Source organism: Oncorhynchus keta, chromosome 19 (genome assembly GCF_023373465.1).
Source record: "Oncorhynchus keta strain PuntledgeMale-10-30-2019 chromosome 19, Oket_V2, whole genome shotgun sequence".
Classification (NCBI taxonomy): Eukaryota; Metazoa; Chordata; class Actinopteri; order Salmoniformes; family Salmonidae; genus Oncorhynchus; species Oncorhynchus keta.
This window is the reverse complement of record NC_068439.1, coordinates 54,254,040-54,276,610: the sequence shown is the minus strand read 5'-3', so window position 1 is coordinate 54,276,610 and position 22,571 is coordinate 54,254,040. Positions and strand designations below refer to the sequence as shown.

The following is a 22,571-nucleotide window of genomic DNA, read 5'->3' as shown; positions in this document are numbered from 1 at the left end:
CTGCAGGATTTGAGTCCCTGGCGGCGTAGTGTGTTACTGATGGTAGGCTTTGTTACTTTGGTCCCAGCTCTCTGCAGGTCATTCACTAGGTCCCCCCGTGCGGTTCTGGGATTTTTGCTCACCGTTCTTGTGATCATTTTGACCCCACGGGGTGAGATCTTGCGTGGAGCCCCAGATCGAGGGAGATTATCAGTGGTCTTGTATGTCTTCCATTTCCTAATAATTGCTCCCACAGTTAATTTCTTCAAACCAAGCTCCCAAATTAATAAAAAATCCTACAATGTGATTTTCTGGATTTTTTCTCATTTTGTCTGTCATAGTTGAAGTGTACCTATGATGAAAATTACAGGCCTCTCTCATCTTTTTAAGTGGGAGAACTTGCACAACTGGTGGCTGACTAAATACTTTTTTGCCTCACTGTATATTAGCAACTGGGACTGAGGAGCAAGCAGTTTACTCTTGGCACATCTGTGCACCTTTCATCCAAGCTACTCAATACTGCCCCTGCAGCCATAAGAAGTTTTAACAATAGGCTATCTAACTAACTACCCAACGTTTATTGACTTGATTATTCCCGTCATTCTTAGCTTAGCTAAATTGTATAGTCGTTGTGCGTTCTCAATGGACATTCGGGTGCTCTCATAAATTCGCTCTGGCTATCTACTCTGATTTCAGAGCACTCTCTTCTGAGGGTACCAGAGTTTAGAATAATGAATTTAGGAGCGCTCAACATCGGTTGAATATGGCCGGTGTCAGTTAAGGCAATTGTTGCCAGCAACACATTTAGTCACCAAGGCTCTAGATAACATGAAAACTACCTAACCAGCTCTGCTTGGGCGAGTAAAATGGTCACTCTCATTTGTTTCTGGAAGTAGCTAGCAAGCTAGCTAACGTTAGCTTGGGTGCTTGACTGCCGTTGTCGGGTCAGAACGCTCAAATCAACCCTACTCCTCGGCCCTAGCGTCCAGTGTGCTCCGAAAGCAAAATGCTCTGAATTTACAAACGGACAATCTGACAATGCTCTGAATTTTCGAGCGCACTCTGGCACTCCAGATTGAATTTAACAACACACCCAAAGTTGTAAAATGTCTAACTAGTCATTTGTTTTGCTAACTAGCTAGCAAGAGGTTGCATAGCAGCAGCATCAACTTCCGGTAGACTGGCAAAGAGCTAGTACTGAAAGGATACTGTTCCGTTGACAGTATACTAAAATGAACTAATAGCATATGTAATATATACTCATTAAGTATGTAGTATACCGTATGTTAGTATGGGTATTTGAACACAGCTAGGGTCTCAACTTACTATTAAGAGTATGAATATTAGAATACATAAGGTGCAATTTCGAAATTGGTTGTGCATCAACAGTTTTTCTCATTATGTCAGTCTCTGACAGTCACTCAATTAGCCATGTTCTAAACTTAGAAATCCTGTCTGAATACAGACTGGGCAAGCAGGGCACGTGCCGAGAGGCCCTGACCTTCTGGGCCCCCCATTGATTTAGTTAGTTATTCTCACTCAGATATCATATCAGTCACAAGTCCTTACAAAACGTTGAAGAAATTGAAGAAAACTTGCTTTAAAACTGCCACATTTTCTCTACGCCTCTTTGCAAAATGTGTAAGGATGCACTATGCAGAAATCACTCCGCCATTTCCTAGTTGCTAAAATTCTAATAGTTCACTTAATTTCAGTTTATGTGACAAAACAGGTATAGTGTAGATAATCAATGTACCATCTAAACCGCTGTGAAAAATATATTTTCCATTACCCAAAATATAGAATTTTCAGCTGTCTGAAACTGGTGTACAAAGCCAAAAGTAAAAGGTGTAACAACTAAATTTATGAACAAGAATCATAGAAATAGAGCACATAGAACATATCTGCCGCTTCTTAGACTTGCTGTCAATGAGAATGACAGATCTATAACACACATGTCAATGTGAATTTGGTCAAGTTGTCAAAAAAGTTACATATTGCAGCTTTAACATTTTCTCTCCATGTCAAGTGGGGGGCCACTAAAATGTTGTTTTTTTTGCAACGAGATTGGAGCCCCCCGAACAAATCTAATTTAGAGCCTCCAAAAGGCTAGAGCCGGCCCCTGGTTTTATGTGTTGATACCATTCCACTGATTCTGATCCAGCTATTACCATGAGCCCGTCCTCCCCAATTAAGATGCCACCAACCTCATGTGATTGAGCATCATGGGTAAAAACACACGAACATTTTCAACGTCACGCAAGCGTTTCCGCAAACTTTCCTGTTGTCTCTTGGTCGGGTTGTCTACATTGGTAATCGTTGTTACGGAATTATCAGACTAAAAACGTTTCAATTCCAGGCCAAATATGACTGAAAGCAAAACTACCGGTCCAACAGCCACGGAGGCTGGAGAGGAAAGGGACTGGGCAGCAGCAAAAGCCTTTTTTGACCGTTTAAAAACAAACAAACCTAAACCTGTAAGTGATACATTCGCATATTGGGGCGGCAGGGGTAGCCTAGTGGTTTGAGTGTTGGTTCAAAACCCCCGAGTTGACAAGGTACAAATCCGTCGTTCTGCCCCTGAACAGGCAGTTAACCCACTGTTCCTAGGCCGTCATTGAAAATAAGAATTTGTTCTTAACTGACTTTCCTAGTTAAATAAAGGTAAAATAAAAATATTGTTTGCAGATAAAAGAAGTGTCAATACGGGTATATTTGCTGCTAATCTCGTATCGTAATTTTATTCTGTTTTGCAAACAGCCCAAACCCCAGTATGCCGTTACTATCGCCATCTCCTCTCGCTCCCTGTTCAACATGGTTGCAGAGGGGAAGATCTACAAAGAAGATGGGGTCGAGAAGTATGTGGCCTATCAACAGGAGCACGACAATGAGCCGCTCATGCCAGGGGTGGCGTTTCCTCTAGTGAAGGTAGGTTAATTCAGAGAGTGATTGAAGGACATTGCCTACCGCCATGTCTGTGCGAGGAAAAGGCAGAGTGTGCCCGTACTATTATTATTATTATTGCAGTTTTGAAACTGCAGTAAAAGTGCACTAACTGCAGTCGACTGTGGTATTTCGGACGCAGATTGCAGAACTGCGGTTATACTGAAATTACTGCGGTAAAAAAGTTATTTTGGATGTAGTATTTTCAGCCTCCTGCAGTTATACTGCATTTTAACTACAGTTATACTGCACTCTGACTGCAATCATTTTGGTAAGGGGTATTAGATTCTGTTTATAGGCAAATTGGCTCTGGCAACAAAAACAGCCAAAATATGAATTTAAACACAGATCGATTCTCAATTGCATTGAGATTCTAGAAACACAGCCCCCTACTTTCATATCACATCAACATAATTTCACGAATGCAAGCATATTGGACGGCTGTCATTCATATTCCATTCACCCAGCTCAATGTAACATCGATAGGTTTAGGCTACTACATGATACTCGAATGTGGACTTCAGTTCACAACAGCTGCCTGTGACCAGGCAAAAAAACATTAGTAAACCCACAATACAATCCATGTGTACAATCACGCAGTACACCAAATTAATGCAAGTCAAGGTAAGCTTGGCCAGCTTGCATAAATAGCAGTCCTCTCTGAGGCAGGTTGTTGAGTAGGCTAAATGAACTGCATTAACTAGCTAAGTAAGTGAAAGGTAGACTCTGAAGGGGAAAAAATACAAAGAAACATAGCTAGCTCTCTCTGCTTCTTATTAATTTTTGGAAGAAATTAATTTAACTGTTCGATTGTCTCTCTTTGAGTCAACTACTACTTTCTGAGTCAACTACTCACCACACTTTATGCAGTGCTAGCTGTAGCTTATGCTTTCAGAACTAGATTAATTCTCTGATCCTTGGCTGGACAAGATGTTAGTCCATACTGCAAGAGCTCTGATAGGTTGGAGGAAAGTCTGTGAAAGTCATCATAATTTGTTTAAGTCTATGAGGGGGTGTGAACGTTAAAATGTTTAAACAAAAATATGGATCCTTAAAATTTAAGAAACATTTACAGTACAGTTGGCTAGCCTGCTCTTTCTCTTTGCAAATTGTGTGTTCAGTCTTTTGGTCATTTGCGTGTAGAATATCCTAGCTTATTTATTGATGATAGGCCTTTCTTTACTGAAGGTGCCAGATCCAACTTTTGATTGCAGATAGATAAGCCTAGTGCATAGTTCTGCCTGGTGGCTGACCTACCTATACTGTGCCCCTCTCTTCTCTCTCCCCCCGACCCTTTGTAGCTCATTATGAAAGATGCAAGTGTTTGTGTTACGAAGTACAGTAACTAATCAGTCTCCTCCTTTCCAGAAATACTGAATCTTAGGAGTTCATTCCTAGTGGCTGTTTTCTTTCAAATGTCATGGTATTTAACACATTTCAAAGTACTTTATTTTGGAGAGAGTGGTCTGCGCGCAAGCAGCTCGTGATTATTTGATTGACATTTCTGGTCGGCTAGTGATTGACGTTATTCCGTTTCAAAAGTGGCATTCCTTTACAGACAAGTAAAATGGCGTAGCAATTCGGCATTTTAAAAATGGTGTACCTTAGACAGACAAACATGTCATAGCTGAGGTGCTTTCAAGGGTATATGACTGCGGTAGATATACAATTCATTCGGAAAGTATTCAGAACTTCACTTTTTCCACATTTTGTTACATTTCAGCCTTTATCTAAAATAGTTGTTTTTTGTTCCTCAATTTACACAGAATAGCCCATAATGACAAAGCAAAAACAGGTTATTAGAAATAGTTATATTTTAAGCAACCATCACATTTACATAAGTATTCAGACCCTTTACTCAGTACTTTGTTGAAGCACCTTTGGCAGCGATTACATCATTAAGTCTTTTTGGGTATGACGCTACAATCTTGGCACACCTGTATTTGGGGAGTTTCTCCCATTCTTCTCTGCAGATCCTCTTAACTTCTGTCAGGTTGGATGGGGAGAGTTGCTGCACAGCTATTTTCAGGTCTCTCCAGAGATGTTCGATCTGGTTTGAGCTCTGGCTGGGCCACTCTAGGACACTTGGAGACTTGTCCCATAGCCACTCCTGCATTGTCTTGACTGTGTGCTTAGGGTCATTTTCCTGTTGGAAGGTGAACCTTTTCATTAAGGATCTGTCTGTACTTCTGTTCATTTCCCCCCCCCCCATGATCCTGACTAGTCTACCACTCCCTGCTGCTGAAAAGAATCCCCACAGCATAATGCTGCCACCACCATGCTTCACGGTAGGGATGGTGCCAGGTTTCCTCCAGACGTGAAGCTTGGCATTCAGGCCAATGAGTTCATGGTTTGCGAGTCTTTAGGTACCTTTTTGCAAACACCAAGCAGGCTGTCATGTGCCTTTTACTGAGGAGTGGCTTCTGTGGAAGGTTCTCCCATCTCCACAGAGGAGCTCTGTCTGAGTGACCATCGGTTTCTTGGTCACATCCCTAACCAAGGCCCTTCTCCCCCAATTTCTCAGTTTGGCCAGGCAGCCAGCCTGTGGTTCCAAACATCATCCATTTATGAATGATGGAGACCACTGTGTACTTGGGGACCTTCAATGCCGCAGAAAGGTTTTGGTATCCTTCCCTAGATCTGTGCATTGACACAATCCTGTCTCTGAGCTCTACGGACAATTCCTTCGACCTCATGGCTTGGTTTTTGCTCTGACATGCACTGTCAACTGTGGAACCTTATTTAGAGAAGTGTGTCCTTTTCCAAATCATGTCCAATCAATTGAATTTACTACAGGTTGACTCCAATGTTAACACAGTTGCAGCCAACAGTGTTTTTCAGTGACATGTTTGTGGCGTCTGTTTGTGTTCGAAGACTCATTTAGCTAATTAGCACATGTAGCCGACTGTCCAAACTGCCCCTAGACATCTGGCAATTCTGGGAAATGCCAGATGGGCTGGACCAGTTAATTTGTTGGTTTTATTTGTGTAATTTCTGTTATACTAATCTGCCAAGATGGGCAGGCCTGATTTTCTGATAGGCTAAGGTCATGCAAACTCCTATTCAAAGTGAAACGCGGCATAGCTGAAGATACTTGTTCTGACACTGTCATCAGTTAGACAGACATCATGGATCATAAACTGTAAGGGTGGGTGTCACTGCCTATAAACTTAGGAAGAGCACATTTTACATTTCTTCTCACTCAAAATGTCATTTTCTTTTGCAGCTAAAACCATGATTTTGGCAAACAGTAAAGTGCATTAGCCTCATGATTCCTGTAATGAAAGTGTATGCCCTGTGCCTGTTTTCACTGGGGCCTGCTTCTGTAATGAGCAAGCCACTCTCCTCCCCCCCACCCCCACCCTAATGCACTTGAGAGAAAAATATGTTCTAATCGTATGACATTTCAAAATGTAATTGGGGGGGAAAACACAGCTTTGGAAGCTTTGTCCCCCTTTTCCTGGTTGACGATTGGAGGGCCTCCGCTTTCTGCAGGTATCATTTGTATTTCTCAACGCTCAATAGCAATTATTTTACCACCTAGATATTTCATATGGCTTTGAGATATGGAGTGGTACACGTGCGAAATGCGCAAAGGACATTGCAAGTGTAGTGTAGGCCTATAGGTCACATGGGTAGTAGCCTACAAATGCAAAGTGCTTTAGGACATAAAATGTACTGTTGGTTGAATACATGGCTACTAGCAGTGGGTGTTAGTTATCGATCTAGTTCATTTTGTTTTGAGTTTCCACTTCCTCAGGTTTTGAACATTACGATGTATCATCTCTATTGAACTAAAAAAAAAAGAATCTGGAGTCCTTTTTTGACAAATATAGCAGCTATAGTCTAATTATCAACCCATAATACATGACAATTACTGGGTTAGGTTGCATTGAGTCATGCATTCCTGCTTGTACATGTTAGATGAAACAATGTTACACTTCTTCAGAGGGGGGCCTCTGTCCAAGGCAATTGATCCCATCACCCAGGAGATATGTGAGATGATTCCCCAGCAGTTTGCCCCTCTCCATAACTCCTATGATGACCACCCACAACTCAACCCAGCAATATTTAGTAAGCCTAAATAACTGGTAAATATCAATGCCTATAATGCACATTAAAACTAACGTTAATGCAACTTCACTACAATGTTACCGTTATCAGGCCCGTTTAGGTTGTTGCATAACATCATTCGTACCAAGGCTGGGCATGTCATAAGCTCATAATTTAATTGTACAAAATGGGCACGTAAATAGCCTACTAATCATTTGTTAATTATCATAACACGCAACAGGATTCACCCTGTCTCTAATTAATCTCTGAGGAACTCTTGTCATTTTGGTTTCTCCACAGTAGCTGTGCAGCCATTTTATCAGTTAAACCACCTCAAGTGGCAGTTTAGAATTAATCTCCAATCTAAGGTAATATTTTTTTTTTTATTCGTTGAGCAACAGGTTTGAAGTGAAAACTAAACTTAGATTAGAGGAAAGATTTAATTTAAATGTGAAATTTGTTGCGCCAAGATTATTAGAGCTCTTAAACTGGGTTAGATCAAGGTTTAATCCATGTTGGTGTGAACCACCAACGTGGGCCTTGCTGATTCAGGAGCACATGTACGACGGGCACGAGTTTGCAATAGAGCCTAAGTCGTTAGCTTGGCTTTTATAACATCTAATGCTTAAGCAGACAGAAGAAAAGCAGCACAGGGTGACAGCAGAGAAGATGCTTAGACTAATAGACAGCACAACAGGGTGGCAAACCAACATGGTTAGAGAAGAGGCCCAGTTATAGTGGTGAGTTGTAAAAACACCACTGGAAATACATCATTTTTTTAAAACATGAGCTGGATAAAAGAGGAGGACAATGTGTTGCCAGTCACTGGAACAGAAAATGGTTGAGAAACGCTGATTTGTACTACCAATGTAATGTCAGCACTATTGCCTGTCAGGGTATAGTGTGTGTGGTTGGTGGCCTTACCGGGGGTGGTAGCATGATGGTGGTTTATACAGCGACGTGGGCTGGTGTGGATAAAATGCCCGGGCCGAATTCTTATCCCCTTCCACCCCTGTGCATTTATCAGTACATGTGAGTGTGCCTGCCTGCATATGTATATGTTGCAACTTGGAACTAAATAGTCTGAAGAAACCACCTGTAAGTAGTTGCTCTAGTACCCGCCAGTCAGGTTTTGACTTTATCCGTGTCAATTCTGTCCTAAAAACACACACACACACACACACACACACACTGCAGGCTCTGATGAATGTGAACGCACGGCTGAGGCGGCTCTACCCCCCCGACAGTGACGAGTTGTTTGACATCGTCCTGATGACGAATAACCATGCCCAGGTCGGGGTGCGCCTCATCAACAGCATCAACCACTACGGTTCGTGGTCGACACGCTCAGCCATACTACAGTGCTATAAGCAGAGAAATACAATGACTAGTAATTATATTTCTTTGGTTATAAGACTCACTCCTTCTGTGCTGCATTTCACTGAATGACTGGTATTTTTGACCAAATGTTTTTTTATTAATAGTTAAATAGCTGTTTTGTGTGGATGTTATAGTGGCCATCTTTGGCTACCAGCCTGATGACGATACTATCAGATTTCTATTGGGTTCTGATATGTTTTTGTTTTTCACTCTCCCTGACAGATTTAACCATTGAAAGATTCTGTATGACGGGAGGGGAAAGCCCTATTGGCTACCTGAAGGCCTACATGACCAACCTGTACCTCTCAACGGATGGAGAGCAGGTCATCGAGGCCATTGAGGAGGGTAATTGATAATGCTACTTTCCTTTATTGTCCTATAGGGATTAAACTGTTTTAGTTTAGCTTGAATACTGCGTTTGTAACAGAGTTATTAAAAAATAAATAAATAAAAACTGTAGACGTACATTGTGGGAACGTTTTATAGGTATAATATAGCCTACAGATGTAATACATTATGATACCATTGTTATGAGCATGTATAAGCCCCTTATGTCTTTATAAATAGGCATTGCAGCAGCGACCACGTTTGCGTCCGGAGATGTGGAGAACCAGCTATCCGACACACAGCTGAAAGTTGCCTTTGACGGGGACGCCGTCCTCTTCTCTGATGAGTCGGAGATCATCGTGAAACAACACGGCCTGGACACGTTCTTTGAGCACGAGAAGGAGTTTGAGAACAAACCTCTTGCACAGGTGTTCGAGAGTACATGCCTCCATTTTTCTTGTAGCTTTTCGTTTCTGATTCACTTTTTTTCGATGGGTAACACTTTATTTGGAGTCTCCCTATAGAGGGTTATAGATTAGAGGTCGACCGATTATGATTTAACGCCGATACCGATTATTGGAGGACCAAAAAAAGCCTCTAGTATTGCCAGTGTAACAGTATAGCTTCCATCCCTCTCCTCGCTCCTCCCTGGGCTCGAACCAGGAACACATCGACAACAGCCACCCTCGAAGCAGCGTTACCCATGCAGAGCAAGGGGCGCGAGTGACGTTTGGAACGCTATTAGCGCGTACCCCGCTGACTAGCTAGCCATTTCACATCGGTTACACGAGCCTAATCTCGGGAGTTGATAAACTTGAAGTCATAAACAGCGCAATGCTTGACGCACAACGAAGAGCTGCTGGCAAAACGCACAAGTTCTGTTTGAATGAATGCTTACGAGCCCGCTGCTGCCTTCCACCGCTCAGTCAGACTGCTCTATCAAATCATAGACTTAGTTATAACATAATGACACACAGAAATACGAGCCTTAAGTCATTAATATGGTGGAATCCGGAAACCATCATCTCGCAAACAAGACATTTATTCTTTCAGTGAAATACGGAACCGTTCCGTATTTTATCTAACGGGTGGCATCCATAAGTCTAAATATTCCTGTTACATTGAAGGTTGAGCAATGTTATGTCATAATTACGTAAAATTCTGGCAAATTAGGCGGCCCAAACACTTGCATATACACTGACTCTGCGTGCAGTGAACGCAAGAGAAGTGACACAATTTCACCTGGTTAATATTGCCTGCTAACCTGGATTTCTTAGCTAAATATGCAGTTGAAAAAAATATATGCTTCCGTGTATTGATTTTAAGAAAGGCATTGATGTTTATGGTTAGGTACACATTGGCGCAACGATACGCACCACATCAATTATATGCAACGCAGGACATGCTAGATAAACTAGTAATATCATCAACCATGTGTAGTTAACTGTGATTATGATTGATTGTTTTTGCTAAGATAAGTTTATTGCTAGCTAGCAACTTACCTTGGCTTACTGCATTCGCATAACAGGCAGTCTCCTCGTGGAGTGCAATGTAATCAGGTGGTTAGAGCGTTGGACTAGTTAACTGCAAGATTGAATCCTCCGAGCTGACAAGGTAAAAATCTGTTGTTCAGCCCCTGAACGAGGCAGTTAACCCACCGTTCCTAGGCCGTCATTGAAAATAAGAATGTGTTCTTAACTGACTTGTCTAGTTAAATAATGGTGTAAAAAATATTTTTTAAATCTGCCAAATCGGTGTCCAAAAATACCGATTTCCGTTTGTTATGACAACTTGAAATCGGCCCTAATTAATCGCCCATTCCGTTTAATCGGTCGACCTCTATTATAGATGTTCAACTTACTATCAACAAACGTTTTAACTAACACACCCACTTACTCTAATCCGAGACCTAACCTTAACCCTTGTAAGTTGTTGCGTATCATCCGTGGTAGTTGATTGATTGGTGATAGTTTGAGTGTCTAAAGACCATCTATGATAGGAGAATGTCCAAATAAAGTTGAACCCATTTATGTTTTATTTGCTTAGATTTTTTTTTTTTTTTTTAAATACAAAAATGATGCAATGCCAACCCTATGTCTCGTTCATTCACTCAGGGTCCCTTAAAGTGTTTCCTGGAGGCGCTGGGGATGCTCCAGAGGAAGTTCTACGCCAAGAACGAGCGTATGACCTGCCCCATTCGTACCTACCTAGTAACATCCCGCAGTGCAGCCAGCTCAGGGGTCCGCGTCCTCAAGACACTCAGGAGTTGGGGCCTGGAGATAGATGAGGCCCTGTTCCTAGCCGGGGCCCCTAAAGGGCCTCTCCTGCAGAAGATCCAGCCTCACATCTTCTTTGATGACCAGATGTTCCACATTGAAGGTGCCAAGGAGCTGGGGACTATCGCTGCACACGTGCCTTATGGGATTGGACAGAAGTACCACAAGGGGATATTTATTGAGCAGCCTGCCAAAGACACGACGTAGTGAGCCTCCTAGGGGTGGGAATGTAGAATACATTATGCAAATAGTTCGTTGCGCACAACCCTGTCATCAGCAGTCGTTTTTGTTTTGTGCTGGATTTTGTATTTTTTTAAATAAAGCTACTGCTACTAAAATATTTGTATCAGCATATACTGTAGTAAAAATGTACTACTCACCTCAGGGATTTTTGCTAAAATAAAACAAGTTTACAATGTCACCTAATGTTCTGTTTCATAAGAAGAAAAGGGAGAATACTTTTCTGCAATATTCATCATATTCCAGTTGTTAATTACAGAATGTACTATCTAGTTTTTGTGTGAAAATGTATTTCATGAAGTGTGTTCACATTTCACACAGGGAAGTGTTTTATATCTTTAGAGAAGGACATTTGCTGCAGAGACAAACATGTATTTTACAGTAAAATGTCAAAATAATGGAAACAGTTGCGTACATGAGGGATACAAAGTATATTGAAATTAGTTGCTTCCACACAGGTGTGGTTCCGGAGTTAATTAATCAATTAGCATCCCATCCTGTATAAAACAAATGCTGGGCATGCCATTATTTTTGCCTACCATCGCTATGCCCCCATCCACAGGGCACAAGTAGGCACTGAATTATTTGACGAGCATAGCATGACAACTATGTAAACCATATGCCATGGCCATCTCGGTCACCAGATTTCAACCCAATTGGACAGCTATGGGAAACTCTGGAGTGGCGCTTGAGACAGCGTTTTCCATCAACAAAACTTCTCAAGGAACAACGGTGTCTCGTCCCTCCAAAGGAGTTCCAGACACTTGTAGAATCTACGCCAAGGTACATTGAAGCTGTTCTGGCTTGTGGTGGCCCAACGTCCTATTAAGCCATTTTATTTGACTGTTTCCTTTATTTTGACCTGTATATTCTCGACACTCCTGCATCTAGACTTCTGCCCATGCATGTCATGGTTTTGTGTACTGCGGTTTATCATAGCTTTGAGATTCTTTGCGTAGAGGAACGTTAAGGATATGTGCATAGTAAAGGTATGAAAGGGAGCATTTATAAGGTACATTTGAAGTCGGAAGTTTACATACACCTTAGCCAAGTACATTTCAACTCAGTTTTTCACAATTCCTGTCATTTAATCCTAGTAAAATTGCCTGTTTTAGGTCAGTTAGGATCACCACTTTATTTTAAGAATGTGAAATGTCAGAATAATAGAGTGATTCATTTCAGCTTTTTTTTCTTTCACCACAATGCCCAGTGGGTCAGAAGCTTACATACAGTCAATTAGTATTTGGTAGCATTGCCTTTAAATGGTTTAACTTGGTTCAAATGTTTCAGGGAGCCTTCCACAATAAGTTGGGTGAATTTTGGCCCATTCCTCCTGACAGAGCTGGTGTAACTGAGGTTTGTAGGCCTCCTTGCTCGCACACGTTTTTTCAGTTCTGCCCACACATTTTCTATGGGATTGAGGTCAGGGCTTTGTGATGGCCACTCCAATATCTTGACTTTGTTGTCCTTAAGCCATTTTGCAACAACTTTGGAAGTATGCTTGGGGTCATTGTTAATTTGGAAGACCCATTTGTGACCAAGCTTTAACTTACTGACTGATGGCTTGAGATGTTGCTTCAATATAGCCACATAATTTCAATCCTCATGATGCTATATATTTTGTGAAGTGCACCAGTCCCCCCTGCAGCAAAGCACCCCCACAACATGATGCTGCCACCCCCGTGCTTCACGGTTGGTATGGTGTTCTTCGGCTTGCAAGCATCCCCCTCTTTCCTCCAAACATAACGATGGCAATTATGGCCAAACAGCTCTATTTTTCTTTCGTCAGACCAGAGGACATTTCTACAGAAAGTACGATCTTTGTCCCCATGAGCATTTGCAAACTGTAGTCTGTCTTTTTTTATGGTGGTTTCAGGTTATGTCGATATAGGACTCGGTTTACTGTGGATTTAGATAATTTTGTACCTGTTTCCTCCAGCATCTTCACAAGGTCCTTTGCTGCTGTTCTGAAATTGATTTGCACTTTTCGCACCAAAGTACATTAATCTCTAGGAGACAGAATGCGTCTCCTTCCTGAGCGGTATGACGTCTGCGTGGTCCCATGGTGTTTATACTTGCATGCAATTGTTTGTACAGATGAACGTGGTACCAGGCGTTTGGATGAACCAGACTTGTGGAGGTCTACATTTTTTTGGGATGATTTCTTTTGATTTTCCGATGATGTCAAGCAAAGAGGCACTGAGTTTGAAGGTAGACCTTGAAAAACATCCAATTTACTAAAATTATGTCAATTAGCCTATCAGAAGCTTCTAAATCCATCACATAATTTTCTGGAATTTCCCACGCTGTTTAAAGGCAAAGTCAACTAAGTGTATGTAAACTTCTAACCCACTGGAATTGTGATACAGTGAAATAATCTGTCTGTTAACAAATATTGGAAAAATGACCCGTGTCATGCACAAAGTAGATGTCCTAACCGACTTTTCAAAACTATAGTTTTTTAACAATACATTTGTGGAGTGGTTGAAAAACAAGTTTTAATGACTTCAACCTAAAGTGTATGTAAACCTCCGACTTCAACTGTAGAATACTTATTGATATGAAAGTAAAGCATTTTGGTTTTCATGCACAGGCTACCATATAAAACAGGCTTTATTACACTTATTTACACTTAATATCTATTCCACTTTTTACTATCCATTCATTTATCTAATATATTCATTTTTCCTATTCCATAAAATGACATGACATTGTAAACGCAATTAACCTAACTTGCAGGTGAAGCTGTATCAGGCTCTATCACAATGTCAAGAAAGCTAGTTGACCATATCTACTGTTCCACTTGTAAAATGTTACGTCAGGCGTTATGCTTACAGTTTCAAATTGAAATAAACATTATGCAAAAGGAAGTCTATTTCATGTTGCACATGTATTTTTTTTTTTTTTTTTACATAACACATTTTTGAGGAATTATTCACATTCTTTTAACTCTAATTTCTATACTTAAGAATATCAAGATTGTATTTTTTTATTGTTGTTGCTTTTAACTGAGAATAAAGAGTTTATCGTGTGCGTATAGCAGTACGGTGTTGAATATAGGTTAGAAATAGATTAGAACGGTCAATTTGTTTTTTTAATCTATTATCAAATATCACCAATAGATGGTGCTGATGGCTATAAAATAGCTGAATTGTTTTGTTCACTGGTTTGTGGTGTTTACATTGGCCTTTGCTTTAGCATTTTTTGCTCTCACGTGAACTGTAGCAATCAAATGTCTAAAACCCATTCAGATCCTGGAGTCAAATCTTGCATCAATCAGCCTCCCCCTGCTGGAACCAGAGTTGATCAAAACCCTCTTCCATGCACTTGGAGGAACGCCCCATAGGAGAGCACTGTCATTCACACTATTTAGTGTACGCGAGGTATCTTTTCTGCCTGTTGGGCAACAGACTGCATCTCCATGAGCTGGGCCCAGCTGGCAGTTGCCATGGATACTCTGGGTGCTGACACTAGGAGGACTGAGTAGACGCTGCTTGTTTAAGACACAAATCATAACAAAGGATTAGAGGCACAAAGTAACCCCGCGGGGTTCTATGAGATACACCTCGTCCTCATCACACAGGCACTATAATTAGCTGTGTGGGTGTATTCTTGTGTGAAGGTGGAGATCATGGTGTTTATTCAAAGCATTTTACTTTGTAAAATAGGTAATTCACCACATCCACTACCAATATGCACCTACCTATGCAACAGATGGTTGATTGTGGTTGTTGCTCTGCTGCCATGGATGTCTGGGATTGACCTGTATGTGTTTGTGCTTCCCAGAATGAGTTCAAGCCCAAGAACATCAAGAAGAAGAAGAAGAAGGTGAGTGTTATCATGTCTGTGGACGGAAACAGAAGGTAAGGGGGGCGGGGGTCTCAACGATAGGAGATGGATTGGGGCGTGTGGCTATGTGGGGTTTATTTTGGATAATCTCTGAAGAGGGGTTTGTATGAACGCTGTCTGTTGGTGATAAGTGTGTGTCGGGATGGGATGGGGATGTTTTGGTGTCTACAGGGATGTCAACAACAGCAACAGCACTTGACTGTATCGTGCTGCCAGGGAGCTAGCATGTTGCACTTCTTTAGGCTGTGTTACGTAGGACTGACACACACACAGTGATACGGCTGCTTCTTGCCAACAGGAAACTGTGATATGATAATGACATGTATTGAGGTCAGCTGGCCCCGTTCCTTACAAGAAGGAGCAGGATGATTCCCACAGCAGCAACATTATCCAGGTCACCAACCAAAATCTGGGAGGGGCCTAAAATACTGTAATTCAACCAAATGACTATCAACTCACTGTAACTTATTGTAGGTCTATTTATAGAGGAACTTATTCAGTTGTTTAGTGTTAACATATTTTTTTATAAGACATTGGCCTATAACACAGAGTTGGAAGCAGACGTTCAGCAATGACTCTACTATAGACTTCTAGTGTAACAAAGATGGTTCTGTACATATTTAAAAACTTAGATGTATTGAGTTTCAGTGGGTTTTTAGAATGGCTTTACTTTTCCACAGTGCAAATGTCAGTGTTCCATTTAGGCCTTGTGGTTTCCTGGGTCCTGATTCTGGCATTGGACAGAATAATCCTCATAGTATCCTCATCCTCATATTCAATCTCAATTCCACATGATATGGAATTAAATGCAACTGTGGTTTGATTATGTCACAATCAATAGAAGAGTCTTTGGTTACTATGGCGTTGTTAACCTAGATGAACTGTTAGTCATGCGGTCGTGATTATGACTCAATATGTCAGAACACTGAGAAACACCACTGCTGTTCTGTCCATAGAAATAGAATTATGTTCTAGTTCTCTGGTTCCGTCATTCAAGCACAAGACAGAAAGTTGCCTGAAGGCTGTGGATCATTGTATTGTTGACCCAGACGGAGTGTACTTCACAAGGATTGTCTTTTTCTGAGAAAGCTAACCATGGATAACTCTCCTGAAGGTAAGCACTGACTGGACTGATGTAAAGGTTGAAAAATGCTGGTAACTTTCCCAAAACTACCAATAGAGCAAGATTTGACTTAATTTGTACAGTCCAATAGTCATGGTGTGCTGAATGTGCCATTGCTGAACCAAGGCGGTGCCCTCTTTGTTTTAGTGAACCAGGAGCAGGGAGACATACCAATGATCCCATTGGTCCATGAGCCCATGTCAGGGTAAGGGTTTTCTACATAACACAATGTAACATCTGCACATGGGTGCAATCCTAATGAAATGAGAATTGGGTGAGAAAGAATCCTAAAGATGTTCCAATGGACATGGTGAGGTCTCTTTATTTCAAAGTCATGTTTAACTTCCTGATGACCGCTAGGGATGAGATGCAGAGAGCCCAGAATCAGGTGAACAACTTGCAGCAGTCAATGAACCACATGCATGAGCAGCTGAATTCCATGGGGAGGCAGTTTACTGAGTTGCAGAGTGCCCTCTCTCAGGTAGTAGATTAGTCTCCGCAAGAGTAGAATGAGTCATGTGTAGTCATGATGTTATGAAGATTGATGATGATGATGGCTGGGATTGTGATGATGTTGATGATGATGACTGGAATGGTAATGGTAATGATGTCTTTGTAACTCCTATACTCCACCTGTACTGGATAGCTCCTTGATGACAACATGCCTATGGCACCTGAAGCGGAGCGGATCCAACTGAAGAACGTCACCCCTGCACAGTGGGACAGAATCCTCCCGATAGGAATCATCCAGAGGGAGGATCCCAACCAGAACCAATCATTCCAACAAGGCGTCATCCCAATCAAAAACAATGGAATGGAACAGATGGAATATCATGGACCACCTCCACCTCCCATCATCCCCATGGTGGGATCCTGGGACGCTGGAGTGAATGCTCCACGTTGTGGAGATTTCTATGCCAGGAGAAAAGGTCATAAGAAAAGCCTTATCTTATGAGTGTGTTGTCTAAGTGTCTACGTTAAACAGATTTAACTCAATTCATCCATTTGCCTGGAGCCTTGTTTGTGTTTGGGTTGTGAACAAAGTATCATTGCAAGTTACACCGTCAGCTAGTGATTGTTCTGTACGGTGACAAGCAGAGTGGCTTGATTTCTCCCACTTGTCACAGATATCCGGAGTAGATATGTGGCGGATCCTGCTTTAATGACCATCACCAAGCCAGAACACTTCGAGGCCAACCCTCAGAGACAGGCTGGCAGTTGGCCGGTGGCTAAACCTCAGCGCCCAGCACCCCCAGTACAGAAAACACGAAACAGTGGAGGCTGGCTCAGGTGGTTCTTCGGTGAAAAGGAAGAAGTTCCTCAGATGACAAGGATACCAGATGACAAGCCTAATTCTGTAAGGAACCTGTTGTGTATATTGTGCATAGAGACACTATAGTGGATTCATCTATTTCTCAGTGTCTTGATTCACATTGTCTTTATTACCTTCTTCCTTAGATTGTCTGGGATCAAAACCTGCACAGATGGGTTGATGCAAGTCCCATGCCCAAGACTGAGGTATTCACTTTAATTCACGTCATTAAAGCAGTGGATGACCATCGTATTTCAACTGTAAGAACGTTACTAATACATTTGCACATTTGTTGATATGTTTTCCAGAACAAGCCTGTTCCACCTCCTCCCCCGATGGGGATGTATCTGGGGAACTCTAGTCTCCCCAAAGGAGTGAATCCTTACTCCATGAAAGCAGGTGAATAGCGCTTTAGACTACACTAGGTTTAACTCGCAAGACTGTGCCAGCCATTGATAGCCCTCTCCGATGATCTCCTGCTAACACCTTTCCTTCTAACAGCAGATCAAGGAAGCCTAGGGGACAGGTATCCCAAGCTATTGTACCATGGTGGGATCACCACAACGCCTCCATACCAGGGTCCTGGATCGCTCCCTGCCCAGCATGCAACACTCATGGCACCGATGACTGTGCCATTCGATGTTGACAGGCAGAAACTTGGCCCAGGCACTCTACCCTTTTGAGAATCGACACTGAGCAATCCTTCTGCAACGATTTATTTAATTAGCTTTAATATACAGCAACACTTGGCTGAAGTTGCAGTGATTTTTAAGCTATTTATTTTTGTCTCACAGGTCGTTTTCCAGGAGGGATCATTTGATATTTCAGCATTTTAAAAGACAAAATCAAATAAGATTTCGGGCTTTGAAAAGTTATTAAAAGTCTGTATGTTCACGTAGCTTTGATATGTTTTCTGGCATCCTTTACAAGCCCATTGCTTGTGCACATTTCTCTATGTTACATACTTTACAGATGGGTATATTATTTATACATATGTTTTTCAAAATATATTTAAAAAATAATTAATCTATTTCATAAACATAATATCAAATGTAAATAAAGTGCATTTTAAATTGTACACCATATATTTCAATATATGACATTACTGCAGGATTAGCGTTGTGAGTGGGCCTTAGGGAGCCATGCTTGCCCTACCGCACCTCCTAGCCCGTCCAAATAAAATACATGGTTGAATGAAACTTTGCAAGACTTAGATTTTTTTGTTGTTGTTACTATAACACTAATGTATGATATTTGTCAATTTTGAAAGTTTTAATTACCGCAAAACATTTTTTCTTGTTAAAATAAATATGTCTCAAGAAATTATGACTGACAGGGATTTAGACCTATCATAAATGCAGCATGAAGCTCATTTCTCTTTTTGATGAGTCAAATTAATAGTGGGCGGAGTGTTATGTAAACAGCCTTGTGATTGTTCGGAATGTCATGTTCAAGAGTAGGCTACCTTAACTTGTTTTCTTCATCGTGGTCGAAATGAATATTAAAAATTGGTTTGCTAAAAAGAATGCCTCATCTGCTGCAACAAGTAGTCTTAAAACATCTGGCCACAACACAGCAAGGATATGAAATAATTGACTCTTTATTGATATGACATGGACATTCTCAACGGATTCCTTCGTATAGAGTGCATTTGGAAAGTATTCAGACCCATTGACTTTTTCCACATTTTTTTTATTCTAAAATGGATTACAATGTTTTTTCCCCTCCTCAATCTACACACAATACCCCGTAATGACAAAGCAAAAACAGGTTTTTCGAAATGTTTGAAAATGTATTTAATTTTTTTTTTTTAAACTGAGATCACATTTACATAATTATTCAGACCCTTTGTATTTTGTTGAAGCAACTTTGTCAGAAAGTCCGGTCTCTGGCCACTGTTCTTGGGGACCTTCAATGCGCCAGAAATGTTTTGGTACCCTCCCCCAGATCTGTGCCTCGACACAATCCTATCTCTGAGCTCTACGGACAATTCCTTCACCCTCATGGCTTGGTTTTTGCTCTGACAAACTGTCAACTGTGGGACCTTATATCGACCGGTGTGTGCCTTTCCAAATCATGTCCAATCAATTTAATTTACTGCAGGTGGACTCCAATCAAGTTGTAGAAACATCTCAAGGTCGAATAAGATATTTCAGTTTTTATTTTGATAAATTTTGATACATTTTTTGCAATAAATTCAAAAAACCTGTTTTCGCTTTGTCATTATGGGGTATTGTGTATAGATTGATGGGGGAAACAAATGTATTTAATACATTTTAGAATAAGACTGTGACATAAACAAAATGTGGAAAAAGTCAAAGGGTCTGAATACTTTCCAGGATGCTCTGTATGTTAAAATAAGATGATCTTTGTATTTAAAGCAGTTGTTTTTCGTGTTGTTGTTATTGTAACTTTTTGTGTCATTATTATTGTAGTTTGGAAGCAATGAATTTGATCGTATATGATTATTTGATAAGAATTTGTTAATAAACTATCATTTTACCCAAGCGGTGGTGATCTGTTCAAAATAACCATAATGTGACTATTTCACGAATGGTCTTGAACGCACAAGTTGGTTCAAAAATTGTACAGAAAAATGTGTTATAGCCTATAATTTAACAGAGTGATTATTGTCATTGTATTGTTATAATGAGGCAATTCCATTTTGGATGCTTCCCAATCTACTTAATTATTGTCATGAATGCATCTTTCCTCTGCAAATGCGATCAAAGATTTGCATTAGCCTATTATAAAGGTGATTTAAGCAGCTGCGATGAGTGTAAGTAAACGCATTTGAATTTAATTTAAATGTTAGTGTTTCCTATGTCATGTAGGTACCAGGCCATGCATGATACAAATATACGGGATTGTCTATTGTGCTGAAGTTAGAGATCAATGTACAGGTAATGCCGAAGCTGATCGGCAGCAAGCCACGTGGACATGGGTAGGCTTATGCATGTTGTGCATTTTATTACGGGTTTGAAATGCTCTATAACAATGGGAATTCCCCCCCAATGGAATACAAATGCCAGTCCAAATGATTAATTCTGGGTCCGGGCCTGCTCTACTGTATGGGTGTGGTGAGTAAACTGAGACCTGAAGACTTGCGTTGACTCCCTGAGTTATTGCCCAGGCTTTAGCTCAGTGGGATAACAGCCTTGAATTGTGCAAATCCGGTTCGAATCCTGCTGCTTCACACTGCTCCTCTAAGCAATAGATGTTTGTTTTCCAAGTTCAACGTTTTGTTGGACTGTAATTGGTCAGTAACTGATGTTATTGCAGACCTAACGGCGTTGTTCCACTGAGATCCCAGGAAACCAATCTTACTTGGTCTTACCTTATTCAGTTTATCCCTGTGTTTCATTCGATTGCACGGAAAGCCCCCCTATAGCTGTTTGCTGGCATCGACAGCATGAGATGGATTATTGATGTCATATTGACTGCCAGGCCTATACCATCATGGCTTTCACAAAATCACCTGTTATTGACACCCACAGCAAAGTGAAGAAACACACATTCGTAAGATCCAATTCAAATTTGATGCCCAAAGAAAAGAAACAGGTGAACGAGTCTCTGAAAGACTGCCGCAAACAAGCTAAAATCAATGGTTGCTTTGCCAGTGTTTTTTCAAAGAATGGAGAAAGCAGGATTTTTGTTGATAAGACACTTAGCCCTAGAGATGAGAGGGAAAGTGCCCTAGTAGTGTTCACTGACAAAATATTATCTATCTCGGGAGGAATAGCATTAACTGCTCTTGAGTGTGAGAATACAGTGGTGAGGATGATTGCTTTTGTGTCTCAGGGTTGGAGATTTATCTTATCTATCACACAATGTTGCTCGAAATCATAACTTAAACTCCGAGATGTTTGGCTCCCAAATAACACCAGCCTGTGGTAGAGTGGTCGTTAGGACAGAGAGACAGAGAGAGAGAGACCTTAGACCTTATCGTCTGAGACCCAACTAGGGTCACCCAGCCACATAATAATACACACAGGCACAAACGACCTGAGAGCACAGCAGGAAAGGGTGGGCACAGCAGGAAAGGGAGTGATTGACCGCAGGGCTCTCCAGAGGATGGTGTGGTCTGCCCAACGCATCACCTGGGGAAAACTACCTGCCTTCCAGGTCACCTACAGCACCCGATGTCACAGGAAGGCCAAAAAGAACATCAAGGACATTAACCACCCAAGCCACGGCCTATTCACCCCGCTATCATCCAGAAGGCAAGGTCAGTACAGGTGGATCAAAGCTGGGACCGAGAGACTGAAAAACAGCTTCTTTCTCAAGGTCATCAGACTTGGTCTGGTGACTGTTAAATAGCCATCACTAGCCGGCTTCCACCTAGTTACGCAACCCTGCACTTATATACATAGACTTGGATTCACTGGCCACTTTCATAATGGAACACTAGTCAATTTAATTATGTTTACATACTGCTTTACTCATCTCATATGTATAATACTACTGTATTCTATTCTACTGTACTTTAGGGTCTGAATACTTATGTAAATGTCATGTTTCAGTGTTTTCTTAAATAAATTAGCAACAAGTTCTAAAAACCTGTTTTTGCTCTGTCATTATGGGGTATTGTGTGTGCATTGATTTGGGGGGAAAACGATTTAATCAATTTTAGAATGAGGCTGTAACCGAACAAAATGTGAAAAATAGGCAAACCGTCTGAATACTTTCCGAAGGCACTGTATATTCCCATACTTTAATGAAGACAGCTCTCCATCCTAGAGGGTGAGATCCATTATTTCCAGCTCCAGGGACATGTACTAGTCTGTGGTGACCTAAATGCTAGAACTGGACAGGAACCTGACACCCTCAGCAAACAGGAGGTCAAACAGCTACCGGGAGGTGACAGCATTCCCTCCCCCATATGCCCCCATAGACACAACTACGACAACATAACCAACAACAACAGGTCACAACTCTTGCAGCTCTGTCGCAGTACATAGTCAATGGTAGGCTTTGAGGGGACTCCTACGGTAAGTATACTGTACATATAGCTCATCTCGTGGCAGTAGTACTGTAGACTACTTTATCACCGACCTCAACCCAGAGTCTCTCGGAGCATTCACAGTCA

General features: G+C 41.3%; 2 protein-coding genes across 2 annotated transcripts; both read left to right on the top strand.

Moving 5' to 3' along the window:
- The first annotated feature begins 2,192 nt into the window (after nucleotides 1-2,192).
- LOC118398499 (cytosolic 5'-nucleotidase 1A-like) lies at nucleotides 2,193-11,379 on the top strand. The gene is made up of 6 exons (XM_035793888.2): nucleotides 2,193-2,456; nucleotides 2,740-2,907; nucleotides 8,173-8,305; nucleotides 8,578-8,700; nucleotides 8,923-9,110; nucleotides 10,797-11,379. Exons 1-6 carry the CDS (start codon nucleotides 2,346-2,348, stop codon nucleotides 11,163-11,165), a joined length of 1,092 nt encoding a protein of 363 aa, XP_035649781.1. The 5' UTR covers nucleotides 2,193-2,345; the 3' UTR covers nucleotides 11,166-11,379.
- Nucleotides 11,380-14,718: 3,339 nt separating this feature from the next.
- On the top strand, nucleotides 14,719-19,989 carry LOC118398498 (protein transport protein Sec16A-like). The gene is made up of 8 exons (XM_035793886.2): nucleotides 14,719-14,866; nucleotides 14,985-16,161; nucleotides 16,318-16,375; nucleotides 16,817-17,099; nucleotides 17,298-17,527; nucleotides 17,629-17,688; nucleotides 17,791-17,881; nucleotides 17,984-19,989. Exons 4-8 carry the CDS (start codon nucleotides 16,832-16,834, stop codon nucleotides 18,163-18,165), a joined length of 831 nt encoding a protein of 276 aa, XP_035649779.1. The 5' UTR covers nucleotides 14,719-14,866; nucleotides 14,985-16,161; nucleotides 16,318-16,375; nucleotides 16,817-16,831; the 3' UTR covers nucleotides 18,166-19,989.
- The last annotated feature ends 2,582 nt before the right edge of the window (nucleotides 19,990-22,571 follow it).

Excerpts from the sequence above, each read along its gene's own strand:
- LOC118398499 (XM_035793888.2), top strand. The coding sequence starts at position 2,346 with ATGACTGAAAGCAAAACTACCGGTCCAACAGCCACGGAGGCTGGAGAG. Across the intron at positions 8,701-8,922 it reads CATCGAGGCCATTGAGGAGG|GCATTGCAGCAGCGACCACG; the intron begins GTAATTGATAAT and ends CTTTATAAATAG. Across the intron at positions 9,111-10,796 it reads AGAACAAACCTCTTGCACAG|GGTCCCTTAAAGTGTTTCCT; the intron begins GTGTTCGAGAGT and ends TCATTCACTCAG.
- LOC118398498 (XM_035793886.2), top strand. The coding sequence starts at position 16,832 with ATGCCTATGGCACCTGAAGCGGAGCGGATCCAACTGAAGAACGTCACC. Across the intron at positions 17,689-17,790 it reads GTCCCATGCCCAAGACTGAG|AACAAGCCTGTTCCACCTCC; the intron begins GTATTCACTTTA and ends TATGTTTTCCAG. Across the intron at positions 17,882-17,983 it reads TCCTTACTCCATGAAAGCAG|CAGATCAAGGAAGCCTAGGG; the intron begins GTGAATAGCGCT and ends TCCTTCTAACAG.